The following is a 22,398-nucleotide window of genomic DNA, read 5'->3' on the forward strand; positions in this document are numbered from 1 at the left end:
TTCTTCGCTATTACACCAAAGGAAAACAAAAGTTTTCGGAGCAAATCACTTATGCGAACAAAGGCTACAGCTACTGGACTCCAGTGCACACATGAGAAACTGATCTCCAGGGTTACTGGCGGCATGTGAACTGGAGCAACATTAACATTCTGCACACACTTGTCATGTCTTGCAAATTCCAAGGTCCCTCTGACAACAGAAAAAGGTGCATTTAAATAATTTTTAGCATTTCTTCATTTCCATAAGCCATCATTAGTACATGGAATGATAAATATTCTTTATAAGACTTAAACAGTGGTCCCAAGGGTAACTTCTGACCCCAGCAAACAGAACTGATAAGCATAAAACAACTAAAAATGCGTCTTACTTTAAAAATCAAAGGTTAAAAATACTACCAAATACACAGAAAAATCAACCGTTAGAGTCAAATTTCATTAGCTCCTTTAGCAGCCCTAGATTTAGAGGGAATGTACCTCACCACCACAACCTGCATTCCTCATGCTTCTCCCATTAAAGTGAGCAGAAAGGACATTTTGATGAGAGCAACCTCGAAAAGAAATAAGCATGATTCTGAGACCTTATCTGTGAATACAGGACTGTCCAAGTAGCTACAAAACCTACAGGAAAAGCACTACAGAAAGCTGATTTCCAAATTCATCGTGTAAAATCTATTTGCACATATAAAAATGAAAGATCCCAGGGCTCCCATAAGATTCTTAAAAAAAATGGATCTGCTTTGCTTCAAGCAGCTGAACAGATTTCACAGATTCTATTGGGTTCAGGAACTGTTGTCATACACTTGGACTGTCTGTTTTTAATACTACTTATGAAAAAAACTTCTACCCAAGTACTCCCAAGGAAAAAAAAACCCCACCAAAAACAAACCAAAAAACCTTGAGAATTTCTCCACAGTCCAAAAATGATGAATAACATGAACTCTGCTGTATACTTGTAAGCTTGTTTTTTGTCAAACACCTTACAATGCAGTATCTGAACAGGAAGGGACAGAAGAAAGCTGACTTAGAATTATACCTAATGTGCTCAACAAGCTTTCCCAGTGCCCAACCTCAGAAAGCAGCTTTCAGTCAGAATACCTGAGTCTAACTGATGCAAATAATATATAAAACGCACGTGTAGTTTCACTTGTGTTTCACATTATCTCCTGCATTCCTGCAGATAAGTTAAAAAACTGCAATAGCTCTACAAAATTATATACCACTTTGAACCAAAGCAGCAGCAAATTCTCTTCCATCATTCATTTCAACCAAAGTGCTCTATAAAACTAAGATGCTGTCCAACAGACGCTTTGCTGCTGCTTCCTCCAACGTGACGCAGCATAGCCGGGATGGTCGGAATGAGATCAGTGTCAGTAGCAATACTGACAGCTTTGCTTCTACCTGGGACAATGTCACAGTTCTTGGCTTATCCGACTTAGCACCTTAAACACTGTATGTTCTCATGAAGAAACAGCGCTGTAACCGAGTATTTCAGTGAATCCAGAACTAACCAGACACCTGTAGGCTTATTCCTTCTCTTCAGGAACAAGCCTGTGCTGTCAGACAACTCTCTGCATTCCCAATATTTAATGAGCATTTAGTAAGACTGACGTTGAGTTCTGGTTCACCAGAACCCCATCATTTCATGGTCCATTATTCTGTGAACCACATCATTAATACCAGGAAAACCAGCCTAGTATGGCACAGCTTGTCCATCCGAGAACCAGAGATTACATTTAAGACTGACACGACTTCTTCAAACCAGAGATGCTTTCCTAAAGGTTTTGTTTGTTTGATTTAAGCCAAAAAAGGTGCAATAGAGCATCTCTCCTCAAACCCTGAATAATAAAGTGACTTGAAGATAAAAATGCCACCACTGGAAGGTCTACTGACACCCAGTCTATGCTGGCACCCAGATAGGGAGTGGATGAGCTTCTGTGTTAAATACATATTTGTCAAGGTTGATTAAGTCTATGTCATCTGAAAACAGCAGAAACATGTATTTGAGCGTTTCCCCAAGGAAGAAGCTCTCCATTTTATCTCGTGGCTCTGGATTACTGGGATTCTGGACGTTATTAATGGAGGTATAACCACCTGTAGGAACCTGTGCAGAAAAAAAAATAAAAAATATATCAGAAATGTATATTTTGACAATCTAAATTATTTTCATTTCTTAATATCCAGATGCACTTGGAGAAGATAAGTGCTAAGACTGGCATGTTTTCATTCAATGCTTGTTTTTCATTCAATGCTTGTTTTTCATTTGCATGTAAAACTTCAGTTACTGAAAAAAATCTGTACATTTTGAAAGACGCCACGAGGTTAAAATGAAACAAAATGTCTATTTATATTTCATTTAAAGAAGTATCAGAAAAAATACATGCCCTTGAAGCATCTGGACAAATGTACAGGAAATAACTAAAGCAATTTCTGCATCAGAATTGGCCAACGTACCATGCCTATTTCTTAAGTACAGACCATGGATATCACTGGAATCTAGGCCACCCTTTACAGCATGTAAGAGTGCCTGTATCTCCACAAGACTGTAGTCAGAATGAATACAAAACCCCCTCTATAAAGGAATTAATACAATTTTGTGGCAAGTATTTTGGGGGGGTGGGGGGAGGGGCAGGGTGGTGGCAATTTTAACCAAATGATTTTTCAATCCAGCCAGGTTCCCCCCAGCTTCTTAATTCTAAGAAAGACCACAGTAGAGGTTCTAACAGCTTCCAAGAGGACACAGAGACACTTCGGTAGTCTGCATGCAGCTTCTGCATTTTGCTTTTTAATCAATCTAATGCAAGTTCTATCCCTGAATGTATCTAGTAGTGTATCTCAAACAGTAAGGCATTTCATGAACTGAGTTTCTGAGTGTTGTTACTAATTTCCCTGCAGGTTTTTAATGACTGTTTAAAGATAGCAGGTTACTAAAGTTCTTGTTAGAGAGCAAGTGAGCAAACACAGTGCTGACAGAACAAGGTCATTATAAGCTGGCCTTACCCGTGTGTATTTATTGAAGTTCTGCAAGATTTCCCAGCCCCAGTCTTGGTATTTCTTATCACCAGTGAATCTGTACATATAAAAAAGGCTTTCCACAGTTTCTGGTCGCAGTAAGTTGTGCCTGTCTGCAGGCTGCAAGAGGAAAGAAAAATGGCAAGAACAATTCAGACGTGGAATTTCCTCAAAGGGGGCTGAACTGGATGACCTCCAGAGGTCCATTCCAACCCTAACAATTCTGTGATTCTGTGACTTATCCAGGAAGAAAAATAGTGATTCCCATATCCATCTACTCCAAAGAGTGTTATTATGCATACCCTCAGCTTCTATATATACTACAGGGGTAATTAAAGACAAAGGCTAGGGTGCATCCAGAAAGCAAGGCAGCAAAAGAACAAGCTACTCTACATCAAAGCACATCCCCCATACCCAGGTGGGAGTTTCAGCCACAGAACAGAGACACAGACGAACCACTGAAGTACAGTTCAGGCCAGCTATCTGTTCACCTTGATTTCCACATCTTTGTGGCCCTTTTGTGCATGAAGATTGAAGTGTACAATCTCTGGACTGAGGCCTGTCTCCACTTGAGCATACATCTGGTAACAGGTTTCTATAAGGGCTTCAGCCAACTTCATATGATCTGCAGTCAGTCCATTGTGAGCTCCCAATGCCAAAGTACCAGGCAAAAAGCAAACTAAGTGATCCTGCAAGACAAGACAACCTTTATTGAGTAAAAAAAAAAAATAATACATAACAAACAGGTATTTGTATGTGTCTTTTTTACCCCCTTCATTACCTTCTTCAAAACACAACTTCAGGTACCAAGAACGTGAAGGTAACTTTTTAATACTCTGATGCAATGTAGCACAAGGCAGGAAGCACTATTCCAAAGACATCAATAATTTGGGAAAAGTACAAGACTGTTTTTATGTTTCTGGACAAGAGGTCCCAGATCAGGGTAAGGGGGAAGAGACTTTCTTTTGGTTTACAAGAAGTACATATCTCGTACCAACTGATGAAGCAAAATCACCTACAGGTTATTCAGAAGAGACACCTAAAGGGACATCATGAAGGACAAACTGACCTTTTGCATTTAATTTTAAACTTAAAGATGGGAATCAGAAAACACAGCTTTGGGGAAAGGCAAGAGATCAGCTGAAGGTTTTCCTCATTCTCAAATAGTCACCTTAGCATTACTGTAAGAGAGACAACACCTGCCAGAAATCAGTCAGATCCACTGATAAAACCAGGAAACACTGATAAGCTTTCAAGCATACCTTCATCTGAAAGCTTGCCTCCTTCTTTCAACTTTGTTATTTGGGATATGAAAAGCTATTACCTCTCACACCTCTAGAGCACCAAAGGTGCAAGAACACCACTGTTCTAGAGAGACTGGAATGCTACTAGCTCCCATCCCCACAACCAGCTCTCCTAGACTCTTGTTTACAGCCAGCTGAATCTCACACATTCCAGGCACCTCGAACAAAACATCTTTGTCTCTTTGTCTATGTAATGGAAGAGGGGCACCAGACTGCATGAAGAGCATTCCTGCTTGCTTTCTTAAGACAAAGCAGAAGCAATGAAAGAACTGAAGGGACATTTCTTGCTTAGTTTTTACTTGCTACAGCAAGCTATTTGTTCAAAAGGCAAGAGAAGTATTACTCCAAGAATTGTACATTTGTAAACAACAGAAATTAACTTCATTTTTCAAGAAAGCTCAATCACCAAAGTCAACTGAAGAACATGTCAGAAACCAGATAGTATAAAATGACCAAAACTCAGTTTCAGCAAAATTCAATTTGCAGTACAAAACTGACTGTCCTCTTTCAGCAGCTAATCCACAACTTATATTGGGAATGTAAGAACTGCAGATTCCTGTCACATACAGAATTTCAAATGATTCGTATCATTCAGAATGAAAGCTTAGCTCTCATCAATCAAAACCATAGTAACACCACTCTGGTGCAAAAGGAGCACCCTAAAGCTTTGTCCAGTTCTCAAGGAAATATATCAGGGTGGTGAAGGTCAGCACAGACATAGGAGACAAACATCACCAACCTTTCCAGGGTAAGATACCTGTCAAGACTTTCACCAAACCATCACTGATTGAATACCAGCACTTTGGCTCGCTGGAACAGAAGCAAGTGTACAGACACATGCAGGAGCCTAAGCCAACTCTAAGAATTCAATTCTGTCACATCTTGGGATGGGGGACCTCCCCTCTCCCCAAAACCCAGACTCCAGTCTTGCTCACAGCAGGTTTGGAGAGACCCTATGAAACTCAGATGCAAGAAACGCCAGCTGAAAACCAGAACTGAACATCTCAAAATCACTACATTAAGAACCAAACAGGTCACAGAATTCACTAAAGATCACTTCAGGTATTGAAAAACTACGTGTAAGGCTACACATACACTGGTAATACACCACTCATCTTCAAAAGAAATCATACACGATTTTACATTTGCATGAGACCTTTAACAGAAAGGTCATAAAATGCACTTTAAAGAGTACTGGCTGCACAAATTAAGAGCAGGAAGTTGAGCTCAATCAATTCTTCCTATAGCAAACAGCACACAGTTTACTGAATAATCCTACATGTAGGAAAAGAAACAAGTGTCATGGACAGAACTCTCCACAATTATCAGTAACACAGTATTAAATCACCTTGTTCTTTTTTGAAGGTGAATACGACAAGCCCACTGTGCAAGTGTCCATGTACACTTTTTAATTATGGAAAATAAATACTACATACAATAGGCACTGCCTTAGCAGTTTTAGACACTGGGATGTTATGACCAAGGCAGAAAAAAAGAGAAAGAAAATTTGACTCCAGCCCCAAAATTTTCAGTCTTACAGGAACATAAATTGACTTACTAGAAGAACTCAAAGAAAAGGCCCCTGGTTTGCATGGATGATTAGTATCTACAAACTAGTTACTCAGCACTGCCATCACACTGGCTATATATGTGTCTATCTATGGAGGAGGGAAGGGGGAAAGACAGCACAGAACCTTTGTGTTTGCCTATCCCCTTGTTGATTTTTTTTGGTGGTGGTTTTTGTTTTCTTCTATTGTTTTTTAAATGCAGCTGTACTTCTCACCATCTTGGCACTGAAATGGCCATGAGCAAGTTCTCCTACAAAAGTAAGCTTCTTCGGTTGAGATCTCTGAAGAAGATGCTGTTTCACTCCTTCTATGGCTCTCATATAGTCTTCCAACAGCCTGTGAATTAAAATCATTCACAGTTGGCTCACATATTTAATCACAGATAATGTTCAGCACAATCCTTGTGGAGACTCTTATTTCAGGCTAAACAACAATATTTGACCAAATGTGAAAACTGACCTAAAAGACCCTCAAAGTCACCACCAACTGGCTATTAATTAGGTATCACAGTATCACAGTATGTTAGAGATTGGAAGGGACCTCAAAAGATCATCTAGTCCAATCCCCCTGCCGGAGCAGGAACACCTAGATAAGGTTACACAGGAACGTGTCCAGGCTGGTCTTGAATGTCTCCAAAGAAGGAGATTCCACAACCTCCCTGGGCAGCCTGTTCCAGTGTTCTGTTACCCTCACTGAGAAGAAGTTTCTTCTCAAGTTTAAGTGGAACCTCTTGTGTTCCAGTTTTTACCCATTGCCCCTTGTCCTATCATTGTTTGCCACTGAGAAGAGCCTGGCTCCATCCTCGTGACACTCCCCCTTTATATATTTATATACACTAATAAGGTCACCCCGCAATCTCCTCTTTTCCAAACTATAGAGACCCAGCTCCCTCAGTCTTTCCTCATAAGGGAGATGCTCCACTCCCTTAATCATCTTAGTTGCCCTATGACTACCATCTAGCAATATTTGGTTTACTTTTCAAGTAAACCCAAAATTTAAACACCAAAGAAAACAGATCTCCAACTATGTTTCTAGGCAATAACCAAACCTTATTTCAGGAACACTTAGAAGTACAGTAATTGAAGTAAGAGAAAAATCTCAGCAGGTAAGGAGCTCTTGGAGGCCTCTACTTCAACACTGTGCTCTGAAGCAGATCCAATTAGATCAGACTGCCTGAGACTTATCAGAGCAATTTGTTAGTTTCTCCATCCAGAAATGCAATAGTATCTCCATCCAAAGGTGGACATTCAACAATTTTGAGCAATCTTTCCCAATATTTGACTACTATCATTGTGAAATTTTGTTTCACAGTATTTCATTAAAATTTCCCTTGTTTCAGAGTATTTTTATGTAGAAAAAAACACCTCCTGAATAATTCCATACTGAGAGTCACAAAATGCTATCATTCATGGTCCCATGGTCTGTTTACAGTGAGGTATGGCTTGGGAATAGCAGTGATCAAGCTTTCTTTGTAGAGATGCACCTGCTCAGATACAAAGAAAATGCCTCAGAGAGACACAGTGTCACTGCATGAAACCCCTCAATGTGAACAAGCCCAACATAACTGGCTTAGAAGCAGACAAAAACTGCTTGGATTTTTTTTACCTTGTTTCGGAGGAAACCTCCTTTTCCAATACCTCTAATTCCTCTGCTCCTTGCAAACATTTTCTTTCATTTATCCAGTGCAGATAAAAGAAACATAAGAGACCTAAAGCAAAGTTTACACAAACATCAAACTTCAGACTTCTCTTCTTCTGAAGGGAAGTTTTTCCTTATGGATTATATTTCCCACCTCAACCATCTTGTAAGACACCTTTCCCTGACAGACCAAGGGGAAACACATGGCTGGTGAAATTAAGTACCATCAGTATTTCAGAAGTGTCTATTCTCTGCAAAGACTTAATTCTCCTCTATGTAACACTCCTCACATCTAACGTGAAGAAACATTTGCTGAGGAGAAGTTCTGTGACTAAGCCTAACTCTCACCAAGCTACCACAGGTTCTTCTTGCTTGCTTTTAGCTTGCTTTTAAAAACAAGGATATTTGCAGTTGACTGTTGGGCACACGAATTATTTTTCTTTAAGTAGCAAACTATGACAATGTTTTACAGCACATACAATTCTCACACCAATATGAGAAGCAGAAAGAACTTACTCATTTTCTTTTTTCCCACCCTGAATCCACTGCTTGAGCAAATACTCATAGTAGCTGTCAGCTCTGGCTCCCAGAGTATACACACCCAAGTGAGTGAACTGCCCGCTGTTGGTGTTTATGAACATAGGCACTAGTCCATCATTTTTCCCTGAGAGGGTGTGAACATGCTTCATCACCTCATCTACAGCTTTCTAAAAGAAAGAAAACAGAAAATATGAATTACAGGTATAAATGAGGCACAAAACTGTGGCTTGTAACTTCAGGCCAATAACAAACCTTTAACTATTCTTCCTCAAATTACCATCAGGGACCTCAAGTTCAGCTTATGCAATATATTATATACAGGATTTTATGCAATATATTATATACAGGGTTTTATGCAATATATTATATACAGGGTTTTACGCAATATATTATATACAGGATTTTATGCAATATATTATATACAGGATTTAAAACTTTCTGACTTTCAAATCATGAAGTTCTGGGTACACTTAAGTACTCTGAAATAATTAAACTATTTCCTTTCCATCAAATAAGCCCACTTGAAAGCCAGTACTATGGCAAAGGACTCTGATGTGACTTACTCATATTTGCAAAATAGAAGTCCAGCTAAAGTAACAGCTACATGAAACAAACAATAGCTAAAATTCCCTTAAATAACTGCAGTCTTCAAAACTTGAGCTGTGGATAGAGTTTAAAACAATAAAACAATTTAGCCAAACAAAAGAAGATTGGAAAATATTGTTTTCTCTGGAATTATTTTTATTTCAACTAACTTTTCATTATACTGTGACCTGCTGTCAGACCTTTACCTCGTGAGACACATCTAACTTCTCTGGATAGCAACACTATGGTTTTGTTCTTGGTATTTAGATAATGACATCAAGAAATGGCTCACAGGACTCTAACATCTTAAAAAAAGAATTTTAACAGTCCCCTGCTCAGGGGAACCTATTTTCTCAAAATCTGACAACCTAGTGTTAAACAAAAATGTCAATGAGAAAAAACTGGGGGGCTGCGAGAGGGGAAGGATGGCATCTGCTCTCATTTTGTTGTGGTCTGAGTTTGCTGTTTGTTTTGTTGTTGTAGTTGGTTTGGGTTTTGTTGGTGGTTGGTTGGTTGGTTGGTGTTTTGGGGTTTTTTTTGTAAATCAAAATCTGTTTCTGAGGAGAAAAAGTATTTACCTCCACTAATCCTTTTTTAATATTTAAGACAATAATTGGAAATTCACTGATTCTTTTCCTTCCCTCATCTAGAGTTTCACAACTCATTTATCACTTAGAGACTACAGAGACCATGTGTATTGACGGAGAGTCAGTGGTGGAGCTGTAGAGAGGTGGAAAAAGAGAAAAACATCAACTGATTCTTCCATACCTGGAATTTCTGATCGCCAGTGAGACGAGAGAGCTCCCTAAACTCCAGCTGAATACTAGTCACCTCTGCCACAGTGCTGTCAGATGTCCAGCGAGGCGGATGTGCAGTGCCCCGGCCAATGTTGACATCAGAATATGGTATCTTGGAGGGGGTCTTGAATGCTGGCATAAGCCTGTTTCCAATGTCTTTCTAAAGAAAACCAAAATAAGCAGGACAAAACAACAAATGAACAAATACACACACACACACCTTTAGATTTGCTTTCACCAAGCAGAACAAAAAAAGAGAGAACAGCAGCTTAGTTTTATATGGTACAAGAAAGCCAAGAATTAAAAACGTCATGGATTTCCTCATAATAACGACTACAGACTTTCTACCTTGTTTCTACCATGCCTCATCTGAGTCTGCAATCCCTGCGCAATGTGAAGTATTTTGAAGTCAACTTCACCTAGGCAATCTAAAGAGGTGACTGATGCTCTTAAGGCACATAGAAAAGGTGACAAATGACAACTATTACTCTTTGCCATTTATTTCTTTTTATGTTTTATCAACCTTATTATGCTCAGCTCTTCATCAGCAGAAGAACAGACATATAAGAGTACCTGATACAGCACAGATCTGAAGTTATCCAGAGACAAAAAGAAGCACAGGCTTAAAAGAATAATGGTAAATCCCTTCCCCACCACTTTAAATATGAAACTGTCAAAAAAGAGCAACATTTAGCTTGTTGATGAATACTTCCTCAACTTTGTCCAATGTGGAATACATAATCCAGTCCCACTTGTAAAACTAGTCACTCACAGCTTTTTCCAGGAAGAGGCTATCTCCGGAGAGATGGTAGGTGCTCAGCAAGCCCCCCAGGATACGAATGGTGCTCTCAAAAAGGTTCACATCCACATTTTTATCAAATACTAAATTGTTTGCTACCCATTTTCTTGCTTCTTCAAACTCTGCAAAGTATAAAAGTAGTTCAGTTATGAACCTCTGGCATGTTCCAGACACTAGAGGTATCAGTACTCCACATATCCATGACAGTTACTTATATCTATTTAGAGTGATCATAATTTTAGATGGAAAACTAAAATGAAGAGCACATGCTAGGAGGAGTTTTACTACCATTGGTTTAATTCTTACTCAGTATACATGACATATGCAAACACAGAAATACCTAGGAAAATAAAGAGTTCCTAGTAGTCTAAAAAAAGAAGAAATTGAGGAATTCTTTACTAAAATAGTCCAGAAAATGACATTGCCCAAGTTTGTCCATTTGAGTTGTCAAAAGAATTCATTATACTTCCACAACAGCCTTATGAACTTTTTAATTAAACCTTTTTAAACAAAAGCTGTTACCTACCAAGGTAACAGATAACATTTTCACTTAAGAGCCCTTACTGCCTTTAGTCTAGCCATGTCCTGGGGAGCCTGCCTCCTGCTTCAGAACTTAACCCCTATAATCCCAACAGTCTGCAAGTTTTTCTGCAGAAACAGAAAGAGTTGCTTACCATGCTACGAATTCAAAAAGGAATGTAAAAAAGACAAAACAACCCATTTTAGACTCAACAGTCAGTTTAGCAGCAGCACCACTCAGTGATTATTGAGCTCCATGGCACAGATGAGTTGGCTCACACCTCGTAACTGTGAAGACTAAGCTATCTCAAACTCTCACACCTTCCAGGAACTCCTACTTGTGAGCAGCTGCAGAATAATCACCAGCTTCCCAGAAATGGAAAGCATTCCATAGGAGCTTAACTCCAAAGCAAAAAGATGCCTCTGTGTCCCCATGAGAAAAAGATGTCTTGGATGTTGGGTAAATACTGGATGTTGGTCCACTGAGAACCACAGCAGAAACCACTGTCAGATGCCAGCACTATCCAGTAGTACAACAGAAAATATAAGTTCCTCTTTCACACAAACATCAACATTTACCAGCTTATAAGAAAGATTAACTTTCATCTATATAGCATTTGTTATTCAGAAGAATCCCAGGAGCTCTCTAAGGCAATCATAAGAATAACTGCTATAAAATATGAAGAAGCCTTCACCAAGAACTCATTTTCAACACACCTAAATTACTAATAATTTATTTTAAAAGCTCTATGCAGTTAATCATTAGATTTTTATGAGGAAAAACAAAGAGCAGCCCACTGTCAGTGTAGTGAAACTTTAAGATAGGCTGCTCAGGACTACAGCTGCAGACACATAATATGGAGTTTTCATTTGATTGAACATTTTACACAAACTTCAAAGTTAAGAGAGACAGAACCATGAAAATTTTGTCTTATTATTGTCCCCTTGTGAGCAGCTCTGTTCTTCCTATCCCGACACAAGAAACTGCATGATCAATACAAGCTGACAGAGGTGGCCATCTACCAAAGTTAAATAATGCACTTCCAGAAACTTTTAAATTACCACTAAAAAAAAAACCAACCCTGCACCACATTAAAACAACCAACCCAAGAAAAACACCCAACCAGCCAACAACAAAAAAACCCTCTGAACTACTGATTAAGCAACTTTTTTGCAAAAGAATTGCAGCACCTTTTACTAAGTTTTTAAAATAGGTTTGAAAGTCTTCAAACATCACCACTTCCAGAATAAGCGTGAAAAAACCACAGAGAGCAGAACAGTTCTGGAAGGAGGTACTGAACACCCCCTTCTCCATCCTTTGATTCCTTACAGAAACAGCTTTCTTAAATCCAGGCATGAAATACTGATATTAGGTGTGATAAAACACAACCTAGGAGCTTACAGAGCTACTCAAGACTGAAGGGAACAAGGACAGCACTAGAATCTTAGTAGAGAAGCAAAAAATCACGAGGCTTATTAAAATGTTCCTCAGTTTCTAGCAGATATAGCCCCTGCTAAAATGCAACAGTGAAATATTTTCTTTTCTGGTTCAAAATGCTATTCCAAGAAAAATGGTGTCCTATAATATAGTTGTTGGGGGGAGGGAATTTATTTTTATACTTCTATATATGTGTGTATTTACCCTCACAGGAAAACTAAATTCATTGGCCACACATAATAAATGTTACCCTCAGAACTCAGAACTGTACTACCTGAACAGAAAATACAGAATTCTTTTGGAGGGGAAAATATGGAGGAAAAAGAAATAGCTACCTTCTTTTAAGCCTAAAATCCACATGGTATCCAAGGCGTCTATTAAGGTAAGCCCAAGTCCAAACCACTCGTTGTAGGACTTGGACAAAGGCTTCAGCTCATCATGGCCCCAGGCAAATTCCTTATATCCTTTCCATGCATGGCGGAATGCTTCTATCACAGCCATCTGACGGTCATTTATGGGCACTGCAAAAGGGAAATAGCAGCTTGTTCAAGACTTCTGCAGGGGAGTTATGCAGCTATACATAGTTATGGAGCTATACTGGACACCATTTTGCTGCATTCTACCCAAAATAAACTTTCTTCCAAACTCAGTGATCAGTGTAATGGAAAAGCTATCCTCATGTTATTCTTTCCAGTACAGCCTTTCTTCTGTGGAGTAATCAGTGTTTCTGCTCAGCAATTCAGCCAGTTGGAAACCAATATCTTTCCCTGGCCAAAAAAAGTCACTTTTACAAATAAAAACATTAAAATAATCACAAGCAGAGTTGTTAGGTAAGTGTCAATAAAGCTCAAAGACTTGAAAGTCAGGAAATACTGGAATTAAGATTGCTTAGATCACCTGTAATTCAACTGCTAGATACCTATGCTTAACAAAACAATCCTCAGCTAATTTACCACCTAGCAGTTTTGCTTCAGCTTCCCTGTCTTATTCATTGCTTTCTGCTAAATTTAAAATCACTTATACAAAATGATTTCTCTTGTGTTTTTCATTTAATGCAAAAAAGAAGGAAAATTTACATTTTCCATCTTGGGTAAAGCCATGTCTTTTTTCCATGGTTCCACTGAAATTTTTGCTTGCAACATGCCATGAAGTTGAGCTCATCTTAAACATCCACCATGAAAAACTTCAAGCCTACTAGCTGAAATTTTCAAAAACGATAAAGTTTGTGTAGAGTGGGAAACACCAAGCAGCATAACTAATCCCTTACATCTTCTGCTAGCAAGAGTCAAATATATAACAGGCTGTATTTATCATATCAGAACTTCCCTGCCTGAACCCAGAAAACAGAACAACAGGCTCTTTACTCCACAGGACAGCAACTGCAAAACCAGCTTCTACAGCCTTCTGTTAAGCGCTAAAACTACTTACAGTTTGATTCAGGGAGGAAGTCACTTTCCCTGTATTTGAACAAAAGGAAACCACTGCTGAAAAAGGCAGCTGGACCCTTCAAGCTCTCTCTCTTCAGAGTATCTTTCCCTGGGTAAAAGATGGGAATGTCTGCTTCCTCCCAGAGGCTATGTTTCAAAGATTTGTCACTAAAATTATTTTCAAATTCTGAAGGTGAGTGAGAGTGAAGGCTGTCATGGTGGAATATGGATACTGAAAGGCTTGGCTGTTTGGGGTAAATCATCTCTCCTACACTTTTTGTTTCCTTTAGTTAAAATAAATAAATACAGCAGATTTATGTGGGGAGGAATGGCACAACTTCAACCATAAAAGTGAACAGATATAAAGGTATAATTAACTGTACTGTTTACCTGGTTCCTTCTGGTCTTCAGCTTCCACAGATGAAGGTTTCTCTGATTCCTTTTTTTTACTAGAAGGAGGTTCAGTGCTTTGGTCAGGTTCTATCACTGCTCCTCTCCAGCTGCAAATCCAAGAGATTATAATTAAAGACTTAATCTGATACCAGAAAAGTCATGCAAATTAATGGGACTTATTTCTGCATTTCCTTTTTCTCACAATACTTTGATAAAACAGGAGTTAGTTATTTTGATTCATGATACGAAATCCATGTTGTCCACTAGATAATTTTTCAGTTCAGAGAAAATTTGCATCAATTTTACTGGATTAAGAAATTTTACAAGTTCTTGGAATTCCATTAAATATCTTGGCAATGGAACTTAATAAAGTACTTCTAAAAAGAATTAAAACGCTTGAGAATGGTGTATTAAAAGCACAAACACTAAATGGTACCACAAAAATGATCATCATAAAAAAATCATGAATAAGCACAAAGGACAAGCCACTTAAAGCACCTGCTTTACTACCAAGGGGTTCACAGCTTTCCCTACCACCACAGATGCGTGTATCAGTTCTTACAGTGTTATATTAAGAATCTCCTGAAGGGAAAGTCTTTCAGAATCGACTTCAAGCCAAGTCAAATTCGTACCAAGCTGAAACTATCTCAACCTTGCTGTTTAATATACAGGTGTGTTGCCTTTGAGTTCATAATACACCTCCTAAGGGAGCCAGGCTTACAGGACCTCTGAAGTTTGTTGTTTACTGTCAGCACACCTTATGACTTACATAAATCATATCATTTCATTTCTCACTTTCATCCTTGAAATTTGTAGCTAGTCTTCACTATGCTTTCATTGCTCTCCTAAGTTTTCTTGTTGACTGCCATTTAACTCTATGAGCTTAGCTCATAAGTTTCTGCTTACGCTACAGGAATAAAACAAAGTCATTCTGGGAGGTTTCAGACACCAGCAGCCAAAATGCTGATGTAGGCATGGTTCTAATGCTATGATCAGCTCAGCTGTGCCAGTGCTGAAAAGAACACAAATATAATAAAAAACCAAGCCTAGTGTTCCAAATCTTGAGAAATTCTGCTGAACATGTAATAATCTTCTCTATATCCAAGATACATCCCTTCAGTTATTCTCAAATCAATAGATTTAGATCAATAATATCCTGGGGAATAATTTTGTGTAAATATAATATGGCATCATAGACCCTCTGTAAAAGATATTACTGTATATGCATAAAGGGTCTCTGAACTTAATATTCTGTAAGAAAGGAGTAAGCCTACATGTACAGCTACATGCATACAACTACATACACATGTACAGCTTCTGCCAGTTGAACTTTGGCTTAAGCCCAAGTGCTTAGTGGCATCATACCCTTAAGAAGCACTGACACCGGTGTAATTGTCCAAGTCTGGCCCAGGACACAGACACCTGTGAGTATTAATGGACTGACAATGGTTCATTAATATTTACAACAAAACAAATGTCAGAAACCTAGAGTCACTGAGAATTCTCCTAAGCATTAGGAGTATCCAAGTGCATTAGAAATACAGTCTTGTAGAGCTCCAAATCACCTGCACCTCTGTGGTTCAAACAGTAAAACCAGAAAAGCTGCATGTTCATCAAAATTACATATATCAGCCTAGCAGTATCAACAGCTGTCAGGCCAGACCTGAGAACAAATACCATAGAATCACTGACTCACAGACTGGTTTGGGTAGGAAGGGACATTAAAGCTCATCCAGTTCCAATCCCCTGCCACAGGCAGGGACACCTTCCAATAGAGCAGCTTGCTCCAAGTCCCTGTGTCCAACCTGGCCTTGAACACTGCCAGGGATGGGGCAGCCACAGCTTCTCTGGGCACCCTGTGCCAGTGCCTCAGCACCCTCACAGGGAAGAACTTCTTACTGAGATCTTATCTCAGTCTCCCCTCTCTCAGTCTAAAGCTATTCCCACTTGTCCTGTCACTACCCTTGTAAAAAGTCCCTCTCCAGGAAAGAAATCAACTCCAGGCAACAAAAAGCTCTTACAATTTTCACTCTAATAGCCAATGGATCTGAGTGGGGGTGAGGAGGGAGAACATTGTAGCCTGCTGGAAACATTTTTACCTGATAACAGATTTCTCTGTTTTCTCTTCTTTATCGGCCTGAACCAGCTCTTCTACAACCCTGCTGCTGCCATGTCGGGTATTCAGCCTCACATCCTTCCGTGCTGACTTGATCTGGAGATTGGAAGGACCACGCCGAACATGGGGAGGTTTTGGCGGCTTCTGACAAAATGAAGAAAAAAAATATTTTGCTTGTTATGTTACAGAGATGGTGAAATTTCAAACCACAAATCAACAGCATTCCAGTGTCAAACATAACTTCGGATAAATCTGATTTTGATATAGTATCAGCACGCAAGTTCTGCCCTGAATGGAAGGTACATTAAAGACCTTGGGGTTTTGTTTGTTCTAAACCTGTGGTAAAATTATCCAGTTAAGTTTACACTGATAATTTACTTTTAAACTACCTCTGCTGCTATGCTCTACATTAACCATGAGTCCTCTACTCCACTAATCCACAGTTAGTTCATGTTTACTTCCCATCGCACCCCCCACAAATGTAACCCTCCAAAACCTGTAACATCTGTTCTATTTGTTGCTATTTTTCAGGCTACCAGAAAAGCTGTTCCAGTTCAGTGTGACACTGTATCCTATGTCTCATATTCAGGCACAACTCTGTTTAGGCTCCTCACTGACATCCAAGTCCAAACAAATTAATCATAGCAGGAAAGAAGCCTCAAGTAAGAGGTCACTGTGACCTGAAGTCCTGGCTCTCCTACACATATCAATGATTGAGAAATAGTGTAGTGAACACTTAAATAAAAAAGGTAAAGCCAAGAAATACTATACCAAAGGCCTTCCTGAATGGAAAGCATTACACTCACAGCAGACTTTTTTTTTAGACAAGTTGTAACTCCTTTCTCCTCAACAGCTGTTGGAACCAAGCACTATTTACAGCTTTCACAAACTCTTTGGCAGCTTTATAAAACTCATTTCTTCTCATAGTACCTGTGGTGAAAGCTCTGGGTAGTCTCCAAGGTTGGCATCTGCTTTCTGGGGTGCTGGTAGAACAGCTGGATTTGCCAGCTTTAATCCAGGAATTTCTGGTTCTGAATTCTGATCGTCCGACGATTTGCTTGTTATACCTAAACACACAAAACTGCTCAGCACAAGGAATCGATAGTTTAGGCTCTGGCCAGAAATTCACAACAGCTTTCTGCATTCACATACTACATGCACATCCAAAAAGTCTTTCCATTCACAGAACACTGAATGACACACACTAATTGTTAGATACAAAGTGTCTGCTGGTATTAACACTCTCCCTAATATACAAGGGGGATGCTAAAAGGCACACGCTTTTTATTAACTGCTGTTGGTTTAGCTTCTCAATACAGGCAGTAAAAGAGTATCAAAGGTAAATGCGCCTTTGTATTGTAGAAAAGCTTGGAATTTCTAATCTGATGTACATTCAAAGCCAAGAGAGGATTATCTTGGGCCTACAAAGATGTTGGGGAGGGACTCTTCATTAGGGATTGTAGTGATCAGACAAGGGGTAATGAGTTCAAACTTAAACAGGGGAAGTTTAGGTTAGATATAAGGAAGAAGTCTTTACTGTAAGGGTGGTGAGGCACTGGAATGGACTGCCCAAGGAAGCTGTGAATGCTCCATCCCTGGCAGTGTTCTAGGAAAGGTTTGACAGAGCCTTGGGTGACATGGTGAGGTGTTCCTGCCCAAGGCAGGGGGGTTAAAACTAGATGATCTTAAGGTCCTTTCCAACCCAAACCATTCTATGATTCTACGATCTTATTCTACTGTTTAGACTTGGGTTACCAATATCTACACACAAATGTAAAAAAAACCATCCCCATCCTCCAAATCTTCACCAACTAAAACAAGACATTACTCTAGTCAAGATAAACCATGAAAGGGCAGATAAAGAGTATTTCTGATTAAGTAGAAACCAGTCATCCAAACATAAAGTCCTGCACTTTAATTGATACAGGCAGTCATTGTCAATAAAAATAAAAAACTAGTGATAAGAACTACAACAGTCTTTTAAATAGAGCATGGCATTCCGTAATTCCAAGCTATACAGGACACCTACTTTTCCATGGTTCCCCCATGCTTGTGTATGAAATGACACCACAGACTGCCAAGAAGGCAAACAGGAAGAGGATTACGCTCCGCTGCAGTCGAGACAGCTGCTTCCATTTCTTTAGGAGGGAAAATAAGTAAGAGGAAGAATACTTAATATGGCATAAAAATCCTACTTAGTCAAAAATAAACACAAAACTGAGTAGGTTTAATTTTACCCTCTACTTCCAACTGCAGACATCCACTGCTTATTTTCTTCGATGATAAGAGAAAACAAAAATATAACATGCTAGCATACAGCACAGCAGGCTCAGAGAAACATCAGAGCCACTTGCTGCAAGAACTTCAGAGACTGCCAAACGTTGAGGCTCCCAGAGAGCATCACCCAGTGTGCTGAGTTCCACTGCAACCTCCGCTGCCTGACCTGTGCATCTGCCCAGGTGTCACGGGAAACAAGCCAAAAGCCTCTTTCCTCCCTCTGGCTGCAGAACACACATGCAAAATAAGAAACAGGAGAAAGTGGTACAGAACCTAAAAACGTTACTGCAGCAAAGAAAGACTCGCAACAGGCATGTACCAGTCGCAGGACAAGAAGAGTCAGGCCTCCTGCCTCTGACAGACACAAACGGAACTGTCAAAGTCACAACATGAAAATGAAATAAGCCAACAGAAAAACTGACAAGACAAAACCACAATGTTTTCAAGTTTAGTCCTGGGCAAAAATGTGTTTTCAAACTGAAGTATATACAATAAAATCACTAAAAGTCAGACAGCAAATGCTACATTAGCCTAATAGAAAAGTTTCCTCCATTTAGAGAAAGAGAGCAATCGGAATTAATGTTTAACTGCTAAATTACCATTTTGTTAGTTTTCTAACAGTCTTATCAATATTCCCCAGAGAAGCATTTCACCTGTAATTACTGGTTCTGGCATAAACAGAGTGTGATTCAGTCCAACACTACACTTGGGAACAACCTGCAGTTCCCTACGAATCACTCTACACCCCATAGCACTTCCCATAGTCCTCAGTGAAGAACTGTCCATGTACTCACATTGCCAAGCCCCACAGCTCACATTTCCTGATGTCCTCCCACAGTGCCAGCAGTACAGTAACCCTGTAAACAGTGCCCTATGCACCCATCAGCAAGATGCTGATCCCACTCCTGCACCTTCATCTCTACCTGCATGGCAAACCATAGCATCATCTCCCAGTTGCAGAAGGATGCTTGAAACCCAGCAGCCCTATTTCTTCAAGGCAGGATATGAAAAGAGGCATTGACTATGGTGTCTTGGGGTGGGTAGGAATGAGGCAAAAATACATGAGAGTATTTACCACCATCTCACCTTTTTTGCCAACATGGAATAAGGATAAAAGGAAGGGTTATCTTGTCCTTTTGACTCACATTTTCCCACCCTGCCTCTCCAGCCCAGGACTCCCACTGTGGTAAAGCTGCCTGCCCAACTCTCACCCCCAAGTGGCAAGAAGGTCACTTCCATACAGCTTTGCTGGAGCTTTGCTATCTCCTCACACTCAAGTCTTCCCACAGAAAGCAGAACCATCTCCTTTATTCTCCCAGGGAAGAGGACAGGGCTTCAAGCCCTAAAACGGGGAGCAAAGGCACCGAGACCACATCTCCCCACTCTGCCCGTGCCCGGAGAGTACAGTGTTGCCTCTCAAATGCCCCCTAGCAGACGGCAGGATTCCCCTCAAACACACACCGTGTTGTCCTGCCAGCTCTCTTGCAAAAACTGAAGCTGTGACTTCGAGCACCCTCACTCAACCTGTGCCCCACAAACCCCAGCCAGGCACGGAGCTGCCACCCAGCACTACCGAGAGCAGGGCCCTCGCCACGGGCCGCCCTCCCCAAAGACCAGGGCATCCCCATCGTCAAGCGCCCACAGCTCTGGCCCCATACCCGACTCGGAACGGGGAGGGCGGGGCCAAGCCAGGACCCTCCACACACAGCCCAGCGGCAGGGACACTCTCGACCTTCCGCTCCCTCAGCACCCCCCCGTCCCCAGCCCAACTTCCCCATTGCTCCCCCCTGCACCCAGCCGGGGGTACCCACCACCACCCTGCCGCCCTCCACCCGCGCCAGGCCGGGCCCCTCTCAGGGCGCGGGTCCCGCCCTCACCCGCCAGCAGGAGCGCCGCCTCCAGGCCTTGCTGTTGTTGTAGCCGCCAGTCTCCACCGCCGCCTGCTCCGGGCTGAGGGTGACGGAAATGAAGTCCCGGCGAGGCGGAGAGGCGGCGGCGGCAGCAGCCGAATACATGGCGGCGCCTCAGGGCCCGCAGCCTGCCCGCCCACCGCCCCTCGCGCCAGCCGCCATCACCGCGCCTCCTCCCGGCCGCTTCCGGGCGCCGCTCTAGGCCGGGAGCACTTCCGGGATTCTATGGCAGCGGCAGCCGCGGGGAAAGGGACGCGGGAGTTGGGCTGGTGCCAGTTCCTGCGGAGCCACCGGATACCCTGGCACGGGCCCCGCTTTCGGGCCGAGGGCAGGTGCTGTTTGGGGGGGGAACGGCTCTTGCTCTTTCCGCTCGCTGTCCCTCACTTCACCCGTCTCACTGGGAGGGCCCTGCCCAGCGGGACTTGAGCTGCCTGCGCAGGAAATGGGATGTAAGGAGAGGCTGGGAGCCCCTCGCTTTTCCTCCGTGTTGTGAGACTATAATGTAGAGACCAGTCACAGTAATACTGGCATGAAAGAAACATAAATGGAAATGTGCATGTGGAAGGTCTTCAGAGAAAACAACTTGACCGGAGAAGGGCCTCTACACTCCCATTAGCCACAGAATCCCAGAACCATTAGGGTTGAAGGGACCTCTGGAGATCACCCAGTGCAACCCCTTGCCAAGGCAGGGCCACCCAGAGCAGGTCACACAGGAACGTGTCCATGGTGGGTTTGGGATGGCTCCAGAGAGGGAGACTCCACAACCCCCCTTGGGCAGCCTGTGCCAGGGCTCTGCCACCCTCAAAGGAAAGTTCTTCCTCATGGTGAGGTGACACTTCTCATGTTTTAGTTTATTGGCCATTGCTCCTCATCCTGTCACTGGGCACCACTGGAAAGAGTCTGGCACCATCCTGCTGGCACCCTCCTTTGAGATACTGAGCTGCACTGATGGGATCCCCTCAGCCTGCTCTTCTCTAGGATAAACAGTCCCAGCTCCCACAATCTCTTATCATTGGAGAGATGAGAAGATCCTGATGAGAACCTCAATCATCCTTATTGGTCTCTGCTGGACCCTCTCCAGTAGCATCTTAACTGGTCATGCTCAGGAAGGGGTAGCACCCACCCACCTTGGGGGACCTTGCTCCAGTAAGGCCACAGCACCGGACACTGCACCCTGATAAGAGGATCAGCTCCATTCCATAGCTCCTCCTGCACAGCAAAGGAAAACCCCAAACAACTATTGATTCTGAAAAGACAGAGAAGAGCTGTCTAATGTCATTATCACTCACCAGTGAGAACCCCAGAGACATGCTTTACAGCTGGCATCCCTCATCCCCTGCATCACACACAGAGTCCTGGGCAGACAACACAGGCCTGAGAGCAGACAGCTGAAATCTGTGAAAGGATGCATGTCAGCATCTGAAAATCAATGTAAGCAGTTGTGTGAACAACCCTTCCATAAGATCCTGCACTGAATTTTGGTGCTCAGTAAGGTCCCCTTGTCCACGCAACTCCTTCCCTCATCTGCTTCCCCAGAGACCCTCAGCTGTCAACCCCTGTGCAAATAGTTCTCTGCATCTTCATCAGAGAGGAGGAGGGATGTTATGAGTGGGTGCAGAGGAACAGGGAGGAGCACACTTTAGTGATGTACACATTGAGAGCCACAACATGACTGGGTTTGTAATAATGATTACTTCTAGATTGGGTTTGTAGTCCAACAGGAAAAGTAAAGAACTGAAGCAGTGGCTTTAAGTGCTGTCACTGCATTCACCTTCAGCTGTGTCTAACTATTTAGTTAACATGCATCATTTCAGCCTTTAAATTTGGAATCTACCTCCACAACAGATTTCCAGGAAAAATGAAAATTTGTGGGTTTTTTTCTGAGCAATTCATGATCCAAAAAAACTCAAACAATTCTGACAGATGCGAACACTCTGCACAGACAAGTAGAGGAACAATTTAACAAAAGCCTGAAGCATGCATTTATTTTTAGTATTTGTTTTCCTATCACAAGAAACTACTGGTTCATGTAGCTTAAAAACATATTAAAAACCCAGCAGCCTTCACGGGTGTGCCAAG

At 41.5% G+C, this 22,398-nt stretch overlaps 1 protein-coding gene across 2 annotated transcripts; it reads right to left on the reverse strand.

Annotated features, from left to right (window-relative positions):
- Positions 1–216: 216 nt before the first annotated feature.
- MAN1B1 (mannosidase alpha class 1B member 1) lies at positions 217–21,517 on the reverse strand. 2 transcript variants are annotated; one of them, XM_061353006.1, is made up of 13 exons: positions 21,447–21,517; positions 18,162–18,270; positions 17,063–17,199; positions 16,116–16,276; positions 14,014–14,123; positions 12,532–12,717; positions 10,213–10,361; positions 9,412–9,600; positions 8,035–8,225; positions 6,096–6,216; positions 3,500–3,697; positions 2,997–3,128; positions 217–2,100 (listed from the first exon to the last, which is right to left on the reverse strand). In XM_061353006.1, the coding sequence occupies exons 1-13, from the start codon at positions 21,513–21,515 to the stop codon at positions 1,897–1,899; spliced, it is 1,956 nt and encodes a 651-aa protein (XP_061208990.1). In that variant the 5' UTR covers positions 21,516–21,517; the 3' UTR covers positions 217–1,896. The 2 variants fall into 2 exon arrangements, with proteins under 2 accessions (XP_061208990.1, XP_061208989.1); XM_061353005.1 differs by lacking the exon at positions 21,447–21,517 and adding an exon at positions 20,287–20,467.
- Between the last annotated feature and the right edge of the window lie 881 nt (positions 21,518–22,398).

The sequence above is a fragment of the Neopsephotus bourkii genome, unplaced genomic scaffold (genome assembly GCF_033783945.1).
Source record: "Neopsephotus bourkii isolate Nb327-2 ecotype Australia unplaced genomic scaffold, CSIRO-AGI_Nbou_v1 NB_659, whole genome shotgun sequence".
NCBI classification, from domain to species: Eukaryota; Metazoa; Chordata; class Aves; order Psittaciformes; family Psittacidae; genus Neopsephotus; species Neopsephotus bourkii.